This window comes from Conger conger, chromosome 2, assembly GCF_963514075.1.
Source record: "Conger conger chromosome 2, fConCon1.1, whole genome shotgun sequence".
In the NCBI taxonomy this organism is placed as follows: domain Eukaryota; kingdom Metazoa; phylum Chordata; class Actinopteri; order Anguilliformes; family Congridae; genus Conger; species Conger conger.
The window spans coordinates 80,066,092-80,091,666 of record NC_083761.1 but is presented as its reverse complement, the minus strand read 5'-3'; the positions used below and the strand labels follow the sequence as shown (position 1 = coordinate 80,091,666).

The window sequence follows — 25,575 nt, the reverse complement described above, 5'->3', positions numbered from 1 at the left end:
AAAGTGCCAACAAATGTACAAACACTTGTCATTAAGGTGGTATCCTGTAGGTACATAAAATTGTACCCTTACCCAGCAATATATCATTAATTTGTACCTTTTTTGCTTTTACAGGGTATTTCGTAGTACCCAAGCAGAACATTATTGTACTTTGTTCCCTAAAGAACAAAAATGTACCTCCTTGTAACTTTATCTCTGAGTGTATTTCATAGATGCCGGGGTTGATGCCTTGGATCATGGTCTGTTCCTTCCTTGGGGGTGACACTGGCTCAGGAGGTAAGAGCAGTCATCTGGCAGGGTTGCCGATTTGATGTCGAAGGAGCAAGACTCCTAACCCCTCATTTCTCCTGAAGAGCTGGTTGGTGCCTTACATGGCAGCCAATCGCCGTTGGTGTGTGCGTGAGTGTCTGTGTGTGTGAATGGGTGAATGAGAAGCATCAATTGTACAGCGCTTTGGATAAAGGTGCTATATGAATGCAGATATTTACCATATGTTTTGTCTTTATCTGACCATAAAACTTTTTGTCTCTATAGTTTTTTGCAGAGTTTTAATACATCCATTTGATTCTTGCCCCTGATGAGAAGTTTGAATCTTGCAGGGAAGCCCCTGGAATTTTTTCACCTGGTGATGTCACTGGCCATTATTTTTTTATTCGCTCTACAGTGCTCCCATTTTAAGAGCATTTGTATTGTTCTATGTGTATGCAAAATGTATGTGTGCTTAGGAGCACATCTACTCATTTGGATTTTCCTAAAATGTTCAATTTAGGAGCATGTGCTCCTAGGTAAAAAAAAATTTGAATGTGCAAATGCAATCTCTACATATGTAAACAAAGACTAAAACCAAGACTAGACACTCAAACGAAACACCTGAGCAGCAAATGGATATGCCCAAGCAGCAGGTGACACCTGTCAGTCACCCGTTAGTTCACTTTGCCCAGCCGTTTCCGTTAAACAGTAAGACAATATGCATGTAAATACCATGAAATAAAAGTTTATTTTCTGTGCTTTGGACTTGTATTTGTCTTTTCATCTCAAATCTGCCTTAACTGCAAAGCAAAAATGACAAATTCCACTCTACTGTTCCCATACTTTTGGAGGGCACTTAAAGGATCTGTTATGATTTGCCTACAAATCTCAATTATCCATTAATGATATACCACATGATCTGCTCTATATTTATTATCACTAAACGGTTTTTGTAAATATCTGGTATCTGATCTAAGAAAAGTCTGATCAGTTGAAGCTATGTTAGGGTGTTATTCCTCAAGTGAGATTTGCATCCAGTCTGCAACGATAAAACTCATCTTTTAGAGTTTGAAGCTGAGAAAGGCTTAACGAAAATAGTTTCGATGGAGAAACATGTATGCCCTACTGCCACTTCCGGTCGTTTAAAACAGAACGTGCTTTTACTGTGAGCTCTCCAAAGTATAGACTCAGTGGATGACACAAGGTGACACAGACACGATTAGGACGAACATGTCCGATTTTTCTGCATTCCTATTTGCCAAAGCACATCACTCCATTGAGGGATCATCTTTTCCTATTCGTTATTTTAGAGGTAGGTAGGCGTTGTCCATTGGCTATCTTTCCGTCTACTGCCCGGATTGGCGACTGAGCGGCCTCTTTCTCAATTGGACAGTTTCATAGCTTTCTCGTTCTCTGATTGGATTGCGTGACTGTCTGACTCTGCGCAGAATACGGAGTTCAAACTGCCAAGATGAAGCACTACGAGGTAAGATAGCTAACATTTTAGATAATTTTGGATCTCGTACACATTTACTGCATTTTATATTTCCGAATAAAACTCCCCTGTAAATGAATGAGAGATAGTATGATAAAATGATGCTGATGTTTGTGTCCCCAATGATAAAATGGTTCAATTGAGGACGATAATCATATGTGGAAGAGTGGTCGCTGTTGTCACAGCCAGGTGATAGTTTAGGCGAGCTAGCATGCTAACGACGTTAAATTGCACGTAGCAACGACTGCAATGCGTAACACGTTGTCGTAAACATCACGGTGTATGTGCATATATGTATATATTTACATATATGTAATTCAAGTTCCTCTAGAAACGCAGATTGATTTAAAGTGCACTCCGAATGTGCTGATTAGCCGGGCTAATACTCGTGGTTTGTGGTGCCAGCTTCCATCGCCTGTTCTCTTCGGGAGGAGGGGCGGTGCGACATTAGGCGCTGTCCAGTCGAGTCAGCAACAACTCCCAAGCTGTCTGGCCGTCAAGGTCTAAAATTCTTGCTAATTTCAACGTAATGCATTGGTGATCACTAAACGATACTGCAGTCATCAAAGATACGCGGACATTATGATAAACCACAGCAGCTATCTAGTTAATTAGTCGCTGCAGTAAAAATATTGCAGTGTCTTGTGTATGAAACTCGTTTAGCAGGCTAGCTTGTAAATGCCGATACGACCCTGAATCTGGATAATCTCTTTTTAGGGCATCCGTCATCTACAGCTAAATTAGCTAGCAAACCACGAATGCATTCAACTAAGAAAGTTTTCGATATGGCCTGATAAATTCGTCACTCAAGATTACTTCTCGATTACACGGCTGTCTTGAAGTCTGTGCAGTATTTGGAATATGTCCCGTAGTTACAAGGGTCAAAAGCGTTAGACCCGGAAGTGAAATTTGCACTTGATAACCTGCCTGCTGGTTATCAAGTGCAAGTTAAACCTTGCTCTTGCGCAAAAAGAACCCTGCATCCCACATATTTGGCGAAGTTCGTTATGAAAAGGCTAGTTTCTGGACTGATAAATAATAGAGAAATTGGTACATGTTACACACACAAACACATACACACACACACACACACATACACCAAAACAGGAACACTCAAGGGTATTACATTCCTGCAGCGGCAGACATGCGCTCACCATTTGTCTTAACACGGTTATAAATAAATTTCTCTGTGTAATCCTAGCTGGCGGCTCCGATATTTACTCTTTCATCATCAGTCAAGAGGGCAACTGGGATTTGTAAGCGTTGTGAAAACAGAAACGATCGGTACAGGCAAGACATGTTCATATCCAAATTGATCTTGGCAATAAATGCTTGAAGTTGGTTACCCTGATTGTGTAAAAAAGTAAATGCAAGCTTATTGTCCATACAGGCTACAGAAGCAATCATGACAACATTTTAAATGTCATTGGGTGTCCCAAAACATGAGTAGTATTGGCTTGTTTCCAAGTTGGAACTCTGGTAATTTAAAAAATGTGACCCGTCGACTATGTAGGAGGAGAAAGCATTACAGACAAGGCATTGTAACCAGAACTACAGTGTGTTGGCTGGTGCCTTGCTGCATATTTAACTGAAAGAAGTTTGTAAAAAGAAAAGAAAATGAAGCATTAGCCTGCTTGCAGTTTGCTCGGATTTGCCGACGTTTATTTTAGGACGAACTGTAAATGTCAACTTTGAGAAGATTACAAAAATCAAAGACTGGCATTATTCAGATGAAGGTCTAACTCTAGTAGAATAATAGCGTATTAATAACGACCTCAATAATGAACAATGATTACATGCTGAATGGTGGAGAATATTTGGAGAAATTGGCTCACGATTGGAGTCTATTGTCCCGGTGCTACACATTGGCGGTTTTATGGGTTGTTTTAAGTCCGTATCCTCCCTAAACCATAAAGCACTCTGCGATCACAAACAGTGCTATAGTAATCCAGCATATTATTATTTTTATATGGGACTGTTTCAGAGCTACAAGGGTCGCACACCTCTCCCCTGGAATCTGAGTCTTGTCTACGACGAAGGGAGAATTCCTGAGTGCGACACCGAAGCGTCATATACCCTGCATACTGTAGTTACCGAACTCTGCCAGTTGAGGGAGCTAAATGTCATGATTTCAGATTGTGATTCAAAGCCAGGGAATGAAAGCAGTTCTGCCCAAATGCGGTGTGGGGCTTGGTCGTAAAAGTGCTGCTTCGGTCTAACACCGCACTCGTTCCGGACACCCGAAACCGGGACAAGAAGAGCGCTATTGCCGGGCTGTAAATTCCACGAGCGCTGATACTTAACGCTAGCGACGCTAGACTACTGCTACCCCCCTTCTTCTGTGCAGATCTAGAACTGTCTTGCTTTTTTCAACAGTATGCAGCCTACAAAATATCCTTTCCTGGTGCAACGTGCACATTTTGTAGCTTGTTAGTGGTATCGCATGAGCGTTACTTCACCTGTCTCAGATGATCGTAGGGGTCAGTATCACTTCATCCTGTCCTAGTGTCACCCTTTAGCATCCTGTTTTTGTCTCCCCATCGCAGCAACCCCAAAGTAATTTAATTGAACCCTGGGGTGTGCTTGCAGAGGGGGCTACGGGCTGCCGGACGGGGTTAGAGTGTGAATGTAAACGAGAGCACTGACCTGTTGCCGTGGGTTAAGGCTCCTTGGAGATGCTGTGGAGTTTACGAGAGTGAGCCTTGGGTTTCGCCGCTCCCCGGGACAGCGGGAGAGCCCTGCTCCCCTGTCGTTCCACCTCCTCCTCCTCCTCCTCTTCCTCTCTCTGTTTAAAATAAACGAGGGAAGACATGAGCCCTCTCTATACACACTCTGTCCTTCTGTGTGCGTGTGTGTGTGTGTGTTTGTCTATGTGTGCGTTTTTGTGCAAGTGTGAATGTGTGTGGTGGGGGGGTGCCACTTCAATGTGCCTGGTTATTTATACTCCCCACCCCCCACTCCAGAGGGAGGGCACAGCTTCCAGAATACCAGCACCCCCCCGCCATGCTCACTGCTCCTGTTCTCTGAGTAACACTGACACACTGTTCCTGAGTAACACTGACACTCACGCTGTTCCTGAGTAACACTGACACACTGTTCCTGAGTAACACTGACACTCACGCTGTTCCTGAGTAACACTGAAACACTGTTCCTGAGTAAAACTGAAACACTGTTCCTGAGTAACACTGACACTCACGCTGTTCCTGATTAACACTGACACTCACGCTGTTCCTGAGTAACACTGACACTCACACTGTTCCTGAGTAACACTGACACACTGTTCCTGAGTAACACTGACACACTGTTCCTGAGTAACACTGACACACTGTTCCTGAGTAACACTGACACTCACACTGTTCCTGATTAACGCTGACACTCACACTGTTCCTGATTAACACTGACACTCACACTGTTCCTGAGTAACACTGACACACTGTTCCTGAGTAACACTGACACACTGTTCCTGATTAACACTGACACTCACACTGTTCCTGAGTAAAACTGACACACTGTTCCTGATTAACACTGACACTCACGCTGTTCCTGATTAACGCTGACACTCACACTGTTCCTGAATAACACTGACACACTGTTCCTGATTAACACTGACACTCACACTGTTCTTGAATAGCACTGACACACTGTTCCTGATTAACACTGACACTCACACTGTTCCTGAGTAACACTGACACACTGTTCCTGAGTAACACTGACACACTGTTCCTGATTAACACTGACACTCACACTGTTCCTGATTAACACTGACACTCACACTGTTCCTGATTAACACTGACACTCACACTGTTCCTGATTAACACTGACACTCACGCTGTTCCTGATTAACGCTGACACTCACACTGTTCCTGAGTAACACTGACACACTGTTCCTGAGTAACACTGACACACTGTTCCTGAGTAACACTGACACACTGTTCCTGAGTAACACTGACACTCACACTGTTCCTGATTAACGCTGACACTCACACTGTTCCTGATTAACACTGACACTCACACTGTTCCTGAGTAACACTGACACACTGTTCCTGAGTAACACTGACACACTGTTCCTGATTAACACTGACACTCACACTGTTCCTGAGTAAAACTGACACACTGTTCCTGATTAACACTGACACTCACGCTGTTCCTGATTAACGCTGACACTCACACTGTTCCTGAATAACACTGACACACTGTTCCTGATTAACACTGACACTCACACTGTTCTTGAATAGCACTGACACACTGTTCCTGATTAACACTGACACTCACACTGTTCCTGATTAACACTGACACTCACACTGTTCCTGATTAACACTGACACTCACACTGTTCCTGATTAACACTGACACTCACACTGTTCCTGATTAACGCTGACACTCACACTGTTCCTGAATAACACTGACACTCGCACTGTTCCTAAGTAACACCGGGAAATAGTAGTGTCTCCTTTCCTCCAAATATCACAGACTGTCTGGGAACCGTCTGCAGACAAGGCTGTGTGGTGTGCCTGTGTGTGTGTCTGTGTGTGTGTCTGTGTGTGTGTGTGTGTGTGTGTGTGTCAGAGAAGGAGCCTGTACATACCTGAACATGTCTTGGTTAAGGTGCCTAGTCTCCTGGTTCACCATGTTCCTGTGTTGTTAGGGCCACCTGGGACAGTCCCAGCCGGGGGCACAGCGGCACCCAGTCCCGCAGCCCTCTGGCAGTCTGGGGCCACCCCGTGGGGAGGGGGGGCGTCGCGACAGTGCGGGTATTTTTGATAGATGTAATCCTCCCGGTAAGCTCGGAGTGGGGCGATGTGCCCCTGGGCAGGCCCGGGACCCTGTGCCCTGCCGTGCCACACGCATACTGGACATCATGCCCCCCCGGCCACACGGCCAGCTGCGCCTCTCGAAATAATAGCCCTCCCCCCCCATTGCCAACTGCGGAGCTGCCCCTCCTTCCTCCCCCAAGCCCCCCCCCCCCCCCCACACCCAACCCTTCACCCATCCAGCCGCCTCCTCACCACCGCCATCCCCAGACCTCCCCTGGGTGGCTCTCTCTGAGTGTGTGTCTTCCAGACACCTTCTGACCCTTGACCTTTGACCTTGAGAGGAGAAAGTACTGTTAGTGTCAGCGGTGTCGTTTATTAGCTCGTCGTGTGGTCCAGCGCCTTCGCCCCTTCCCAATGTAGGGGGAGGGGAGGGTGGGGTTGAGTGGCATTCGGGCAGTTTTTAGCAGAGCTGTGACCTTTTGCGTCTTGGCAGTGCGTCACCCTCATATGTTGTCTGGACGTGTTATTGTTGCACAGGCAGACATTTTAAATTGAAATTTAAGGCCAGGGACATTGCAGTGGGGGATTAGGGGGATCTGTCCCGGGCACATCGCTAAAGCCCATTGACAGGTCTGTTGACTGTATGAAGCTATCGCTAGGTAGGGAACAGGGCCACTATATCCCAACGGCCAAGGTTTATGACAGTGCTGTAATCGCATGTGGAAAATTTCTGTGCCCTCAGAAAGGCCAGGTCAATGGCATTAAGGTCTGTTCTTAATTATGCCAAGAATGTTGTTTCTGCTCAAGGGAGTCTCATTTCTGCATTACATAAAAGTGACTCTGCTGTCAGGGGTCCTGAGTGAGTGGTCCTGACTGGCCAGTTGACTTAAAAGATCCCCTGTAAGTAACTGAAAGTGTTGGCTTCCTGCTCAAATTCCCAAAATATATCTCTCCATCCAATTGTCTAATAACACTGCCTGTAGATGGTCGACTACACCATTGGTTCCCAACCCTGTTCCTGGATCTATCGTTGTGTTTTCACTCCAATAGTAATTTGGCCATCCTTTTTTAGGGTGAGAATGAAAACCTTCAGGATGGTAGATCTCCAGGAACAGGGTTGGGAAGCCCTGCTCTAGCTGTTGAATGAGGTGTGCTTTGTTAGGGTTTGAGTGAAAACCTACAGGATGGTAGATCTCCAGTAACAGGGTTGGGCAGCCCTGCTCTAGCTGTTGAATGAGGTGTGCTTTGTTAGGGTTTGAGTGAAAACCTACAGGATGGTAGATCTCCAGTGACAGGGTTGGGCAGCCCTGCTCTAGCTGTTGAATGAGGTGTGCTTTGTTAGGGTTTGAGTGAAAACCTACAGGATGGTAGATCTCCAGGAACAGGGTTGGGCAGCCCTGCTCTAGCTGTTAAATGAGGTGTGCTTTGTTTGGGTTTGAGTGAAAACATTTTAAGGATCAGGATTGGGAGCCACTGGACTATGGAGTCTGTTTACGTTGTTCACTGTAAACAAGCAGGTAATAATTCTTGCACATCTGGAAAGATTGGCTACAGTTGGTTATCGATTACATGGTTTGTGTTGTGTGTAAATTTGTCTAGAATGAGAAATTAGTTATCAGTTGAACCTCTGGTTTAAATTAAGATTGATACTGAGTCTCACAATGCCTTCAGGTCATCAGCCAGTTGGATCATTTGGAAAGAGAGTGACAGAGGAGGAAGGGTAGAGGTGGAGAAGTTTGGGTGTAGAGAGAGGGGCAGAAGGGTAGAGAAGCTTGGTGTGGGTGTAGAGGGAGGGGCAGAAGGGTAGAGGTGGGGAACCTTGGTGTGGGTGAAGAGAGATGGCTGGAATGGTAGAGGTGGAGAACCTTGGTGTGGGTGTGGAGGGAGCCAGGAGATGGGGGGTGGGCGTGTTGACTAAGCTGCAAGTCTGGAGCATTATCACCCCTGAAGTTGCTTGTTTGTTTGTGTGTGTGTGTGTGTGTGTGTGTGTGTGTGTGTGTGTGTGAGTGACTGAAGCTCAGCACAAGTTCCAGAAAGGAACCGTCTGCAAAATAACATCTTAATGAGAATACGCTTTCGTATCTGTGAATGGTAATGGCAGGAGGGTGTGTACGGGTAAGAGAGGGGTTCAGAGCCCGAAAAGAGGACACCCCCCCCCCCCCCCCCCCAAAGGGAGGAGTCAGCAGAAAGTGGGGCGGGGAAGCAGGGGGTTTAAATTTAGCCGCGGGGGGGGGGACGGGGGGACGGGGGGACGGGGGGACGGGGGGCGGTGCTTCGCGAAGCCTTCAGTCCAAGCTCACATTTCCAGCCCGATGAGGCAGCACTGCAGGTGGGGGCGGAATTATGTTTCCTCCCCTTCTAATCTGCACAGCCAACTTTTCCACACCGTGCACTGGGTGTGGAGTGAGAGAGAGAGAGAGAGAGAGAGACACTTACTGGACACTTACTAGATTTATTTTTTTTAGAAACATATTCCTCTTGTTGTGTCTCCTTGGTGAGAACGTAGGGACTTTTTTTTTTTGGGGGGGTATCGTTGGTGCGCCGTGCCTTGACCCAGGGGAAGACCAGGGGTTATAAAAAGCTGCTGGGGGGGGGGGCTCAGGAAAGAGGGGGGGGGGGGCAGATTTATTTCAGCAGCTGACGGCGTGTTCCCCTGTACGGCTGTAGAGAGAAAGGCAGGACTGAGAGAGAGAGAGAGAGAGAGAGAGACAAGCACAGGAGTGGATTAAGAAAGCGGGAGGAAGAAGAGAGAGAGAGAGGGTGAGAGAAAGCAAGAGAGAGAGAGAGAGAGAGAGAGGTACAAGCAGACGGAGGAGAGGAAGTGAGGTGTGGAAGTTATGGATACCCTGGCGCTAGAGGCCACCCAGCCCAAAAAGGCTGCCCTGTCTACAGCCCCCGTTCCAGCCAAGCGCCCTAAACCCGCCAAAAAGGCTAAAAAGGCTGTGGTTTTCTTTGAGGTGGAGATCCTGGATGCCAAGACCAAGGACAAGCTCTGCTTCCTGGACAAGGTAAGACAAACGCTCTCTGATGTGCTTCAGAACGCTGCTGCAGACTTGGGACGGAATTTAATCCCAGAACAGTTGGTGACACTTGGGTCCGGGGTATATTACTTGAGTTTGCCAGATTAGCAATTTCTTTAGGTAAATTTATGTGAGTATTGAACAGTTGAATTTGTTAAACCTTCCCAGAAGCGCCCGTTAAAGGAGTGATCTCGACCGTCACCACAGAGCGTAGCGTGGGTGCAGTCACCGCTGTGCAATGAAGCGTGTAATTTGTTGATGCTCCCTAAATCTTTGGCTCAGTGTGCAGCGAAAGGACAGGTTTCAAGAATGAATGGCGTGCACGTTACCGGGACAACCAATAACAGGTGGGGGGGGGGGGGGGGTGGCGGGTTGGGGGGATGTATTGGACACCCAGAAGACAGACGTCGCAACTACGCAGGATAATTGAATAGAATTTTAAGCATTGTTAACTCCAGTAGCGTTTAGCACACAGTGACACAATGTTGGCGGGAACTTGTGTGACAAATAGCAAGTGTGAACTGAGCGCACCAACGTATATCTCTGGCAAAATCTCAAACTTAACCCCCTCACGCAATCAGAGTGGGCGTCGATCGGTGGTGAAGTGGCGGACAGAACGGTTATCTGTGGAAGGACGGTAATTTTCAATTCACCTCGACCTGAAAATTTCACTGATTGTCACTAGTCTGTAAGAATGAGTGTCACTGTTGCATATTCTCAGAGAAGGATAAGACGGAAGGGTCACGTATACATTTTGCAGAATATATATTTTTCAAACTGCTTATTTCCTGGTCCCTATTCACGTGAATTGAAGTGATAATTATCAGAAGTGTTTCCCCGAAAATGTTTACAATTTGTTTTTTAAATGACAAATGCTCTGTAGATCTCTGTGTGACGCTGTACGTGTGCGCGGGTGTCAACACACTCGAAACAGTGGTTCCCAAAGTGCGGGTCAGGACCCACCGGTGCACCATGGGAGGTTTTTAAAGAGGTCACGGTGTGATGCGTGGGGACGGCGACTCGCTGTCCTCGTTCTGTTGACACGTTGAAAGCGGGCGAGCTAAATGGCGCACCTGTTATGTGCGCTGGGTTGGGCACGCCAGCGCGCTGGGCGTTTTAATGCTGTGTCTGAGAGTGAATGTGGCCCGCGTTTAATACGCCGGGTCTCACATAACATGTCCCCGACCTCATTAAGCCCTGTAGGTCATGGAGGGGAAACACTTACACTCTCACACACACAGATATATACACACACACCGCACACACTACACACACTACACACACACACCGCGCACACGTACACACACACACCGCACACACATACACACACACACCGCACACACGTACACACACACACCGCACACACTACACACACACACCGCACACACTACACACACACTACACACACAGATATATACACACTACACACACCATACACACACACACCGCACACACATACACACACAGATATATACACACACACCGCACACACTACACACACACTACACACACACACACTACACACACACACACCGCACACACATACACACACAGATATATACACACACACCGCACACACTACACACACACTACACACACACACCGCACAAACATACACACACACACCGCACACACATACATACACAGATATACACACACACACCGCACACACTACACACACACTACACACACACACATACACACACAGATATATACACACACACCGCACACATACACACAGATATACATACACTACACACACCATACACACAGATATATACACACGCACACACTATACACACCATACACACACACATACACACAGATATACACACACTACACACAGATACACACACCACCCACCCCACAGTGGGGTCCAGTTATCAGAAACCCCACTTAAAGAAAATCAAGATGTTCTCCTTTTGGAGCAGGGAACTAGAGAATGTACATCAAACAAGGCGAAGGCAGGTGATAGGGCAGCTTAAGAAATATCAGCTATTGCTGGCCGCCACCTCGTGTGGTTATGGTCTGCTCAAGGCTATTTTTAAGTTTTTCATTGAAAAATATTCATGTTCGTATGCAGTACCTTTACTGCAAAAGTCTTATATATACACTGATATATACGCAGACACACGCACCACACACGCATACATACACATACACACACACAGATATACTCACATACACACACAGATATACACACACACACATACACACACACTACACACACAGCCTTGACCTTTTAGTAGGAGTTTAATCTTTTGCTTGATTAAGTGTAATTGCAGTTGTTCTTAAGGTAATTACAGTCGCAAGTGCCCTGTATTGAGCTAACTATATGTGTAATGGCTAGGCTTTAAAAAAAAAAATCTAATTGGAGAAACATAATTAACTTTCTGCAGTATTTAAAAAAAATGTTTATTTATTAATTTGTTTACATTTAAACAGTCCACCTTTATTTATTAATATATATTTTTATTTTTTTATTCTCGGTGCAGTAGACGACAGTGCAGGTAAGAATGAGAACTGCCCACAGGTCAGAGTGACCATTGAGTGGAAATATTGAACCATGGCCGGTTCTTGAACTCTGTTGATAATAATCAGTTTGTGGCGGCTGGTAGCGGTCATGTTTGTGAGACCATAGGTAACTGAAAGACGCTTCTCTGTTTCGTCTCGTCTTGGTAGGTGGAGCCAAATGCCACCATTGGGGAGATCAAGTCTATGTTCCACAAGTCCCGTAAGTACTGCCAACACACATCGTAATAATAATAATAATAATCGTAATAATCATGTGTTATTTAGGTGATGCTTTTACCCAACGCGACTTACAGTTGATTAGACTAAGCAAGGGACAATCCCCCCCTGGAACATTGTAGGGTCAAGGGCCTTGCTCAAGGGCCCAACAGCTGCATTGATCTTACAACACTGCTTGAACTGCCAACATTCTGGGTGCCAATCATGTACCTTAGCCACTAGGCTACAGGCTGCCCCAGTCATGTACCTTAGCCACTAGGCTACAGGCTGCCCCAGTCATGTACCTTAGCCACTAGGCTACAGGCTGCCCCAGTCATGTACCTTAGCCACTAGGCTACAGGCTGCCCCAGTCATGTACCTTAGCCACTAGGCTACAGGCTGTCCCAGTCATGTACCTTAGCCACTAGGCTACAGGCTGCCCCAGTCATGTACCTTAGCCACTAGGCTACATGCTGTCCCAGTCATGTACCTTATCCACTAGGCTACAGGCTGCCCCAGTCATGTACTTTAGCCACTAGGCTACAGGCTGTCCCAGTCATGTACCTTAGCCACTAGGCTACAGGCTGCCCCAGTCATGTACCTTAGCCACTAGGCTACAGGCTGCCCCAGTCATGTACCTTAGCCACTAGGCTACAGGCTGCCCCAGTCATGTACCTTAGCCACTAGGCTACAGGCTGTCCCAGTCATGTACCTTAGCCACTAGGCTACAGGCTGCCCCAGTCATGTACCTTAGCCACTAGGCTACAGGCTGCCCCAGTCATGTACCTTAGCCACTAGGCTACAGGCTGCCCCAGTCATGTACCTTAGCCACTAGGCTACAGGCTGTCCCAGTCATGTACCTTAGCCACTAGGCTACAGGCTGCCCCAGTCATGTACCTTAGCCACTAGGCTACAGGCTGCCCCAGTCATGTACCTTAGCCACTAGGCTACAGGTTGCCCCACTTGTACCTAAAGAACCAAACTTGCCCCGTTGGGGGGGGCTCATTCGGCTAAGGCACTGGGCCTGTAGCTCCACAGTGTGATTGGGGACAGCGTCACCCAGAGAATGGGAGGGTTCCGTTGTTAAGGGGGTTTCATTGATCTCTAGTGACCCCTTCTGGCCGATTGGGTGCCCTTGGGCTGCAAGCCAAAGCTGCTGATCTCTCTGTTAGTCTGCATGTGAAGGGTGCCCCTCCAACTCATTGCATTACATTACATTACATTATTGGCATTTGGCAGACGCTCTTATCCAGAGCGACGTACAGTTGATTAGACTAAGCAGGAGACAATCCTCCCCTGGAGCAATGCAGGGTTAAGGGCCTTGCTCAAGGGCCCAACGGCTGTGCGGATTTTATTGTGGCTACACCGGGATTAGAACCACCGACCTTGCCACTACGCTACAGGCCGCTCCACTCTTAGCTCTTATTTTAGCGAAATTAGCTAGTTGCAACTGAACGAGAGCATCGTTGTTCCTAATCGGTGAAAACATCATAGATGTCGACATCCAATGTAAAGTGAGCTATCAAAACAGTAACGTTAGGCTGTCAGATCTATTGGTGCGATGGCTGCAGTGAAGCCGGTAGAATGTCAAAATCATATCGCTCAGGCTAGCCAAGATAGGTTTCCGTGATATCTGTATGCTAACGTTACGGTATTTTCATTGGATCGTGATGTGATCACCTGGATCTGGCCGCCATAAACCAGTCTCTGTGTTCACGGGTGGAGTTCAGTTTTACACACATAATTTAAGCCAAATTAGCTCGACTGAAAAAAAAACGTGACAGTGCTCCTTTTAAAGGAAAATGCTGAACGGTCTAGCTTCAAGTCCAGTTGAGTCCTACTGACCAATTGGGGCTGTGCTTTGTTGAGGCTCCTCCCATCTTTTTGGGAGCGAATGCTTTCTGTTTGCTGACCGAGCCTTGTCTCTATGTGTATCTGTTTCAGACCCACAGTGGTATCCAGCCAGACAGTCCATCCGCCTCGACCCCAGTAAGTCACTTCTGTGGATGCATGGGTGCATGTGTGCTGCATAAGTGTGTGTGGTGTTGGTATGTGCGATATTAGCATTTGTGGTATAATTGTGTTTGGTATAAACGTGTGTAGTATAAGTGTGTATCGTAGTAGCCTGCATGGTATTACTGTGTGTGGTATTGGCGTGTGTGTGTGTGTGTGTGTTTTGGCATAAGCTTGTGTGGTATTACTGTGTGTGTGTGTGTGTTTTATGGTGTGTGTGTGTGTGGTATACGTATGTGTGGTACATGTGTGTGGTATAAGTGTGTGGTATACGTGTATGTGGTATGTGTGTGTGTGTGTGGTATACGTGTGTGTGGTATAAGTGTGTGGTATAAGCGTGTGGTATAAGTGTGTGTGGTATACGTGTGTGGTATAAGTGTGTGTGGTATAAGCGTGTGGTATAAGTGTGTGGTATAAGTGTGTGGGTGGTATAAGCGTGTGGTATACGTGTGTGGTATAAGTGTGGTATAAGTGTGTGGTATAAGCGTGCATGTGGTATAAGTGTGTGGTATAAGCGTGTGTGGTATACGTGTGTGTGTGTGTGTGGTATAAATGTGTGTGGTATAAGCGTGTGTGTGGTATAAGTGTGGTATATGTGTTGCTTCTCAGAGGGGAAGTCCCTGAAGGATGAGGACGTGCTGCAGCAGCTCCCTGTGGGGACCACGGCAACCTTCTACTTCAGAGACCTGGGAGCTCAGATCAGCTGGGTCACTGTGAGTAACACACACACTCCTACACACTTATACCACACATACACACACTTATACCACACACACACACACTCCTACACACTTATACCACACACACACTCCTGCACCAGTGCTCACGCACTTATACCACACACACACACACTCCTACACACTTATACCACACACACTCCTGCACCAGTGCTCACGCACTTATACCACACACACACACACTCCTGCACCAGTGCTCACACACTTATACCACACACACACACGCTCCTACACACTTATACCACACACACACACTCCTACACACTTATACCACACACACACTCCTGCACACTTATACCACACACACTCCTGCTCCTAAATACACACAGTATAAATTGAGCAGTAAGTTGAGCAGAATGATGTGTAAGTAAGTTGAGCAGAATGATGTGTAAGTAATGGGTTTGGGCTGGTGTGGGGGGAGACGGGAGGGGGTCAGAGTGTGCCCAGGCTGCGCCCGTCCTGCTGAAGGTGTCAGGACCAACAGGATCATCTGCTGCTATATTTGGGGCCTCCGCTGGACTCCGGACGTGGTGGAGAGGAGGCGGTTGGTGCAGGACGTCCGCGTTAGCGCGCCGTGCGCTGCGTTAATGTGTCTCGCGGGACAGGGGCGCGATTAAACCCCCGTCACATTATCCCCTGCCTCCGCTGCCAGCTTGCGGGAGAGCGTCTGGGCACCAAATGGAGTCAGGGGTGGGGTTTTCAGGGCACAGGGTAGAGAAAGGGAAGAAGAGCTAGAGAGAAATGGAGGGAGAGCTCTGGGCCTTCCAGGAATGAGAGAAGGAGGGGGGGGGGGAAGAGTGTGGAGCGAGTCAATACGCCTGACCAATCAGAAACAGCCGAGGAGCCGACTGTCCAATAACTTTTGGTCCCCTGAAACGGAGGGATTATGCATAACGGCGTGCACTTCCTACACAGATCGCCCGATGTGGATACAAGTGCCCTCAAATTAAAGGTGACAGTTCACGCTTTAACCTCACATTTGTTGGATTTCAGTGATTTCAAGATGGAACTGATTTATGCTATTCCCACACCTTCAAATGCATGTCCCCACAGTCACCCTTTGAAATGCCTTGATTTCACGTCTAGGTGCCGATAACCATTTGTCTTTGGCCTAACCAGGAAACCTGTCAATAGAAATTTTAAATATCTAAAGGAGTGCTTTGTCACAGAGGATGAAGCACTTTCTTTCAGCTAGTTTCCATTTGTTCAGATACTACATATTGTGTATGTACATAACCGTGTCATTCCCAAAAAGGATTGTGTAAGATTGGAGAAAGCTCAGGAGAACGTACAGATTACCTGGAACCACAAATAAAGGGCTGAACTTGTCTTGCACCCTTTTCGAGTAACGACTTTTTCTTTCCCGAACGCCATTTGACGTACTAGCAGCGAACATAGTTGTAATTGAGAAGAAGAAACAAGAATTTCTTCACAGTCATTGTTTCATATGAAACAACGCCCCTCTGAAAGAATCCGGAAGCTTCTCCTGTTTTCGTAGCCACGCATGCCGGTCACGCGCCCGTGATTCCCGCAGGTTCACGAGAACATGTGAAGAAGCTGGGCTTTAACGGGGGAGCTTAATCATCCTGGCAAGGGCTCGTCGGACCGCCTCGCTGAACCATCCGCAGCGAGAAAATTACATTACAAAACAGTGTTCTTTTACAGAACTTAACCCGTAATCCGATTCCCCCCCCCCGAAGATAAAATGGATGCGCTAAACGATTTTTTGATTTTCGGTTGCGCGTGGCTCCGCGTGAGGTCTGACTGGGAAAAGTCAGGTCACGGAGGCCAGTGCATGCTTGTGGTAATGTCTTGGACTGGGCACACCGCAAAGTTGTGATTCGTGGATTAACCCGAACGAGCAAAGGTCATGAATCCACGCAAGCTGACCATTTGCAGAGGCAGTTTTCCGTAACAGAAACATACAGAAATAATGCCATTTTGCGCTCGAGTGTAACGACCGTAAAATCCCAAGAGTGCCGTATGGTGCTCTCGCCCTCATACCTTTTCCACAGATCAGAAGGGTAGACATGGCCATGGTCCCAAATGATCCCGTAATTCCCGTGTCCATCAACAAGCACCGTAATCTTTTCTGTTTTTGGGAAGCTATTATGCAAATCGTGAAAAACAAGTGCAAAACCCGGGATTCACAAACGTGCCGCATTATGCAATTTTGAAGCCTGTGCATATAAATCCACTTCTTGCCCCCTGTGCTCTTGTTGTCTCACTATATATACACTACATATACACTATATATACACTACATATACACTATATATACACTATATATACACTATATATTCACTATATATACACTATATATACACTATATATACACTATGTATACACTACATATACACTATATATACACTATATATACACTACATATACACTATATATACACTACATATACACTATATATACACTATATATTCACTATATATACACTACATATACACTATATATACACTACATATACACTATATATACACTACATATACACTATATATACACTATATATACACTACATATACACTATATATACACTATATATTCACTATATATACACTACATATACACTATATATACACTACATATACACTACATATACACTATATATACACTACATATACACTATATATACACTACATATACACTATATATTCACTATATATACACTACATATACACTATATATACACTACATATACACTATATATACATATATATACACTACATATACACGACATATACACTACATATACACTATATATTCACTATATATACACTATATATACACTATATATTCACTTATTCACTATATATGCACTACATATACACTATACACCATGGTTTGGTATGAGTGGTCTTGTAGGTGTAGGCAGGTGTATCACTTATTTATCTCTCCCTCATCTCTCCTTCTACCTCTCTCTCTCCTCCTACCTCTCTCTCCCTCTCTCTTTCTCCTTCTACCTCTTCCTCTCTCCCCCTCTCTCTCCCTCCCCCTCCCTCTCTCCCTCCCTTTCTCCCCCTTCTTCTCCCTCTCTCCCCTCTCCCTCCCTCCCTCCCTCACACTCCCTCTCCCTCCCTCTCTCTCCCTCCCTCCCTCCCTCTCTCTCTCTCTGTGCAGGTCTTTCTGACGGAGTATGCAGGGCCCCTCATCATCTACCTGCTCTTCTATTTCCGCGTTCCCTTCATCTATGCCCCGAAGTACGACTTCACCACCAGCAAGCACTGGGTCGTGCAGTACGTATCCCTCCAGACTGCACCGCAGATCGTCTTGATAATAACCAACGCAACAAAGTTCACTGTCATTGGGTGATGCTCTGTGGGCGTCTAGTGGCTAAGGTGCATGACTCGGGGCCCGGAAGGTCGGTGGTTCAAGTCCCCCGGTGTAGCCACCTGATACGATTCACACAGCTGTCGGGCCCTTGAGCAAAGGCCCTTAACCCTGCGTCGCTCCAGGAGGGGATTGTTCCCTGCTCGGGCCAATCGACTGAAATTCAATTCAATGCTTTACAGAGTAACACAGAAGGTGATATACATATGGGCGGCTGTAGCGTAGTGGTTAAGGTAAATGACTGGGACACGCAAGGTCGGTGGTTCTAATCCCAGTGTAGCCGCAATAAGATCCGCACAGCCGTTGGGCCCTTGAGCAAGGCCCTTAACCCTGCATTGCTCCAGGGGAGGATTGTCTCCTGCTTAGTCTAGTCAACTGTACGTCGCTCTGGATAAGAGCGTCTGCCAAATGCCAATAATGTAATGTAATGTAACACATGAGCCCTAAGGCCCCAACAGCATATGAAGGGTCAGTCACTTTGGATAGAAGAGGCGGCTAAATAACATGTAATGTAATGTAATGTAACGTTTCTCTCATAGCGTGAAGCAGCGTTATTGAGCAGTGATAACCATTGACAGCCCCTGTGCCTGTCCTCCCCAGTCTGGCCTGTATGTGTCACTCTTTCCACTACGTCAAGAGGCTGCTGGAGACGCTGTTCGTGCACCGCTTCTCCCACGGCACCATGCCGCTCCGTAACATCTTCAAGGTAAATGCAACAGCGCCCCCCCCCCCCCCCCTGCGGGCAGGGAGGGGAACTACAGCCCCGTTAACATTATCAATGTACGGCAGTGGTCTCGAGACAATGTCACAACGTCGCGTCTTACAGCGAAATGGGTAAACGGAGGGGGGAGACCATTCCTGGACACCCCGAAAACCGGCAGGCACGTACATGGTGGAGCCCGCTTTCGGCTGTTGCATTTCGGCTAACGGGAACAGGGCGGTTATGGAAACCAGTAGGAGCAGAGAGTCATAGCGGCTGGTATTTTGAAGCCCAAAATCCAACTTCTCCCTTATCAACTGTCACATGCTGCAATCTGAATGTTTCAGCTCAGCAGTTAATTCATTTCACTGCCTGAATGAATTAAGAACACAGTTTATGCATACTTATATTTTGTAGGATTTAATTTCCCCTCTACAGACTGTACAATATTCTAATTTAATGTTCTTAACTGGGCATTCTAATGCTGATGTCACAATCACTGCTGGTGACTGAAGACACTGGAGTTCTAGAACGCCGCCTGAGAAAAAAAACGTTCCAATTTTAACAGAGGGTTAATGTCCGGGTCGGACATGTTGGGCTTTTCGTTCACCATCTTTTCTCGTGCTGAAATTGTGCCGTGTGACCTTTGTTACCCCCGCTGACCTTTTCCATGACCTCCTGACCTCGCTCTGACCTCCCATCGTGCTTGCGCACCTGCGTGACATGGGTGTCGTGTTTGGATTGTTCCAGAACTGTACCTACTACTGGGGCTTCGCTGCGTGGATGGCCTATTACATCAACCACCCTCTCTACACGCCACCGAGTGAGTACATACTGCGCTCTGCGCGTGACATACAGCATGTTTACACTACACCCTGCACACTACACCCTGCACACTACACCCTGCACCCTACACACTACACATACATCAACCACCCTCTCTACACGCCACCGAGTGAGTACATACTGCGCTCTGCGCGTGACATACAGCGTGTTTACACTACACCCTGCACCCTACACACTACACACTACACATACATCAACCACCCTCTCTACACGCCACCGAGTGAGTACATACTGCGCTCTGCGCGTGACATACAGCGTGTTTACACTACACCCTGCACCCTGCACCCTACACACTACACACTACACATACATCAACCACCCTCTCTACACGCCACCGAGTGAGTACATACTGCGCTCTGTGCGTGATATACAGCGTGTTTACACTACACACTACACCCTGCACCCTACACACTACACACTACACACTACACATACATCAACCACCCTCTCTACACGCCACCGAGTGAGTACATACTGCGCTCTGCGCGTGATATACAGCGTGTTTACACTACACACTACACACTACACATACAACATGCTGCACAGTAACAGACTTGTGCTTATTTATAACGGCTTTTCAGGGAGTATACCTTTCTCATGGGCATGACCACAACCACACTCAAACCTGCAACCTCCCGTCAAACCTGACCACACCGTGCCGTGTGTCAGGAACCTGTTTTTCCCGTATGAAATTCCGAGTGAGATTCCTAACCTGGTGCTGTGTCACAATCGCACAGGACATGTTGCATACCCCAACAAATACACATTCACAGGCCCCACAAATACACAACATATACAGCACATTCACAGGCCCCACAAATACACAACACATACAGCACATTCACAGGACCGATCTTCCATACAGTGCACATACCTGCTGTGTACTGTAGCACATACACTCTGCATGTTACTGTACGTGTGTGACCGTCGTGTTTGTGTGTTTACAGTCTATGGAGAGCAGCAGGTGAAGATGGCCCTCATTATATTCCTGGTACGAGCCGATGGCTGACATCACTTCCTGTTCTCTTGCACAATCTATTTTCCATCAGTGTTGGTGCTTGATGTTCCAGCTGCTTCCGTGGTAACACACTGTGCTCATCAGCTGCTGCCATGGTAACACACTGTGTGTATTCATCAGCTGCTGCCATGGTAACACACTGTGTGTATTCATCAGCTGCTTCCATGGTAACACACTGTGTGTGTTCATCAGCTACTGCCATGGTAACGCACTGTGTGTGTTCATCAGCTGCTGCCATGGTAACGCACTGTGTGTTCATCAGCTGCTGCCATGGTAACGCACTGTGTGTGTGTTTATCAGCTGCTGCCATGGTAACACACTGTGTGTTCATCAGCTGCTGCCATGGTAATGCACTGTGTGTTCATCAGCTGCTGCCATGGTTACGCACTGTGTGTTCATCAGCTGCTGTCATGGTAACGCACTGTTTGTGTTCATCAGCTGCTGCCATGGTAACACACTGTGTGTTCATCTGCTGCTGCCATGGTAACGCACTGTGTGTGTGTTTATCAGCTGCTGCCATGGTTACACACTGTGTGTTCATCAGCTGCTGCCATGGTAATGCACTGTGTGTTCATCTGCTGCTGCCATGGTAACGCACTGTGTGTGTGTTTATCAGCTGCTGCCATGGTTACGCACTGTGTGTTCATCAGCTGCTGCCATGGTAATGCACTGTGTGTTCATCAGCTGCTGCCATGGTTACGCACTGTGTGTTCATCAGCTGCTGCCATGGTAACGCACTGTGTGTATTCATCAGCTGCTGCCATGGTAACACACTGTGTATTCATCAGCTGCTGTCATGGTAACACTGTGTATTCATCAGTTGCTGCCATGTTAACGCACTGTGTGTGTTCATCAGCTGCTGCCATGGTAACGCTGTGTGTGTTCATCAGCTGCTGCCATGGTAACGCTGTGTGTGTTCTGTCCTCAGTTCTGCCAGATCGGGAATTTCTCCATCCACATCGCTCTGCGCAACCTTCGACCTCCTGGTGAGCGACCACAGCCCTCACACACACACACACACACACACACTCTCTGCCTCAACCCTTCCAAACGGTCATCTCTTCTCCCTTACCTGTGTCTCCCCTCAGGCTCTAAGACCAGGAAGATCCCGTACCCCACAAAGAACCCCTTCACCTGGATCTTTCTGCTGGTCTCCTGTCCTAACTACACCTATGAGGTGAGTGCACTTCCCCGGAGGTCCACAGGGGGGCACCAGCAGACATTGACCTGCATGCTCACGGGTCTGAAGTCGGTTATGGCAGTGGTCTCAAACTCTGTACCTTGGAGAGCCTGGTGTATGCGGATTTTTACATTTTATTTATTGTTTTCATACCAACCTCAGATCTTGTTTTTATAATAAAAAAAATGTTTTCACTGAATTTGTAGATTCGCACATGTACATAATATGAAGTGTTGCCCAATGGTTGCTTATATGCTGTGCTTTAATGCAGTTCAATGCATTTGGGTCAATAAGTAATTGGGTTAAATTAAGGCAGCATTAATTGTTTTGAATGAACCCTCTTCTGGCGTTTGGCTGTTCTTTATCTGGCCCTATGGAGCAGGATTGTTCTGATGTGGATAGTCCAGGATTGGTTTACCCAGCTGGCCCCAACACAAATCAGTTTTGTGGTGGAATTGAGATATTGAGACAGTATCTATCTACTAATAGGAGCTGGTGGTTGCGATTGCCGTCTATTTCCTTTACCATCTTTGCTGTTGGTCTACGCGTGTGCGTTTCCTCTTTGTTAGGAAGCACTGCCCTCTAGTGGCAGAAAGGTGTAGCGATCAGTGCTGTAATGCGATAGAAAACAGGATGTAAGAAAGCGAAAGTGAGCTGAAATGATTCTCAGAGCAACACTGGAGAAGATGAGATGAAACGGCAAATCCTATGAAAAATCCCCTGCATAAAATATGACTAACTTATCACTTACTGTTATTAACAGTCTTTCTTTAAGCTTGGTGCCAGGTAATGCTCACATTATAGCTGCCTTTTAAATGGCTATACTAAATGCTTTTGTGGGAATTATCCAGGCCTGGTTTGAGAATGTTTTTTTGGGAGACTTGCTCCTAGCCTACAGGCAAATGTATTACAATGCACTTGTAGTTCTGGTGGGAAGACCAGCAAAATGTATTTAATATTATTTCAATGCAATGAAGAAACAATATGAATTCAGACATAAAAACGTAAGGGACAGTAATGTTCAGGTTGCGTTGGAAGCTGTTGGGGGGGCGGTTTAATCTTTGGAGCACAGCCGATTGACTAGGAGCAAAACCTTTTCGCACACGCAAAACTAATAACACAACCAATTATTGGTGTAAAACAGATAATATGACCAATCATTCGTCATGTTATTGGGCTGTGCGTGCTGGCAGGATTTTCTCATGCTACAGGTCGTAGTAAATACAGGCCCCAGGCGTTTGTGTTCTCTACGCACTCTCATTGGTTTTGGTTACAGAGGCTAATGCTAACAGAACTGTGATGTCTCACACGGTGTGACCCTGTTCTCTCACAGCTGGGGTCCTGGCTACAGAGGCTAATGCTAACAGAACTGTGATGTCTCACACGGTGTGACCCTGTTCCCTCTCAGCTGGGGTCCTGGCTACAGAGGCTAATGCTAACAGAACTGTGATGTCTCACACGGTGTGACCCTGTTCCCTCTCAGCTGGGGTCCTGGCTACAGAGGCTAATGCTAACAGAACTGTGATGTCTCACACGGTGTGACCCTGTTCTCTCACAGCTGGGGTCTGGGTTACAGAGGCTAATGCTAACAGAACTGTGATGTCTCACACGGTGTGGCCCTGTTCCCTCACAGCTGGGGTCCTGGCTACAGAGGCTAATGCTAACAGAACTGTGATGTCTCACACGGTGTGACCCTGTTCCCTCACAGCTGGGGTCCTGGCTACAGAGGCTAATGCTAACAGAACTGTGATGTCTCACACGGTGTGGCCCTGTTCCCTCACAGCTGGGGTCCTGGCTACAGAGGCTAATGCTAACAGAACTGTGATGTCTCACACGGTGTGACCCTGTTCCCTCACAGCTGGGGTCCTGGCTACAGAGGCTAATGCTAACAGAACTGTGATGTCTCACACGGTGTGACCCTGTTCTCTCACAGCTGGGGTCCTGGCTACAGAGGCTAATGCTAACAGAACTGTGATGTCTCACACGGTGTGACCCTGTTCCCTCACAGCTGGGGTCCTGGCTACAGAGGCTAATGCTAACAGAACTGTGATGTCTCACACGGTGTGACCCTGTTCTCTCACAGCTGGGGTCCTGGCTACAGAGGCTAATGCTAACAGAACTGTGATGTCTCACACGGTGTGACCCTGTTCCCTTACAGCTGGGGTCCTGGCTGGGGTTCACCCTGATGACTCAGTGTGTGCCCGTGGCCTTCTTCACCCTGGTGGGCTTCGTCCAGATGACGGTGTGGGCCAAGGGCAAGCACCGCAGCTACCTGAAGGAGTTCCGCGACTACCCTGCCCTCCGCTCCCCCATCGTCCCCTTCATCCTGTAGGCGACGCCCAAACACCTGCGCCCCGCCCCGCCCCGCCCCGCAACAAACCCCACCAGCATATTACCCAACCGACCCATGTCCAGCCCATGAAAGATCCAGCTCTTAATCAGGACTTTTTGCTTTTCTGGGAGATTGCTGCTCATTGGCTAGCGATGGGAGAAGGTTGGGCTTCATGAACCCCCCCCCCCACCCCCAAGTGGGGCGGAGTGATGTTGCTGGAACCACTTGTTAGTATTTTGCTTTGGAGGCTGGAGAGGGAAAGATGTTTCGATTGGTTAGTCCAATGTGTCAGTCACGTTAGCTTCATCCGGATTGGGCGGTTCATGAAGTCAGACGATCCCATCCCTGTCACTAAGGAAGTCAGTGGATTAGGTCTGATGTGAGTGTTCTTGGCATCTGTCACTTTCTCACATTATTTGGGTGTGTTGTAAAAAAAAGAAAAGAAAAAAAAAAGGGCTCATTAAGAGAGGAATAAATTAACAATCGTACTTGTTAGTTGAGAAATGTTAATGTACCAAAATTGGTCTGTGACTTTGGGAACTCTGTATTTTATTGGTAAATGTTGTTGAGCCAATTTCTTGATTAAGAAACAGGAAAAAAAAACAAAAAAAAAACATTTTAATAGGCTTTCTTCTGTAAATCCAAACCATAAAGCACTGCAAAATTTGTTTGGCCCTGTGATCTAGGCAACCTTGTTCTTTAGATCTGTGTAAGGCTAATTTCTTACAAAATGAGTTTATGTTCTGTCTCAATGATTCATTACTGATCTATCTTGTCTACTAAAGGCACTGTTTACAGCAATGTCTGAATACACTGAAAGACTAAGCCCCATATATTCTGCGCGTGTGTGTGTGTGTGTGTGTGTGATATCTTCCTTACACGCACTCATTATTTGAGAAAGCGAGAGAGAAAATTAGACCTACCAAACAGAAACCCACTTAACTAGGTCAGAGCTTTGTTAAATATTCCAGAATTTAGCCGCCAGGACACACACACCCATATACACACACACACACACACACACACACTCACACTCACAGACAGACACACTCACACACACACACTCACACACACTCACAGACAGACACACTCACACACACACACTCACACACACTCACAGACAGACACACACTCACACACACACACAGACAGACACACACACA

At 47.0% G+C, this 25,575-nt stretch overlaps 1 protein-coding gene across 2 annotated transcripts; it reads left to right on the top strand.

The window, feature by feature from the left end:
* The first annotated feature begins 1,639 nt into the window (after window positions 1–1,639).
* tecrb (trans-2,3-enoyl-CoA reductase b) lies at window positions 1,640–25,245 on the top strand. 2 transcript variants are annotated; one of them, XM_061233090.1, is made up of 12 exons: window positions 1,640–1,735; window positions 9,455–9,505; window positions 12,200–12,251; window positions 14,192–14,236; window positions 14,870–14,973; window positions 18,127–18,242; window positions 18,937–19,042; window positions 19,787–19,859; window positions 20,830–20,873; window positions 21,829–21,886; window positions 21,989–22,077; window positions 24,239–25,245. In XM_061233090.1, exons 1-12 carry the CDS (start codon window positions 1,721–1,723, stop codon window positions 24,410–24,412), a joined length of 927 nt encoding a protein of 308 aa, XP_061089074.1. In that variant the 5' UTR covers window positions 1,640–1,720; the 3' UTR covers window positions 24,413–25,245. The 2 variants fall into 2 exon arrangements, with proteins under 2 accessions (XP_061089074.1, XP_061089073.1); XM_061233089.1 differs by lacking the exon at window positions 1,640–1,735 and having other exon boundaries at window positions 9,169–9,505.
* The last annotated feature ends 330 nt before the right edge of the window (window positions 25,246–25,575 follow it).

Excerpts from the sequence above, each read along its gene's own strand:
- tecrb (XM_061233089.1), top strand. The coding sequence starts at position 9,335 with ATGGATACCCTGGCGCTAGAGGCCACCCAGCCCAAAAAGGCTGCCCTG. Across the intron at positions 9,506-12,199 it reads AGCTCTGCTTCCTGGACAAG|GTGGAGCCAAATGCCACCAT; the intron begins GTAAGACAAACG and ends TCGTCTTGGTAG. Across the intron at positions 18,243-18,936 it reads AGCAAGCACTGGGTCGTGCA|TCTGGCCTGTATGTGTCACT; the intron begins GTACGTATCCCT and ends TGTCCTCCCCAG.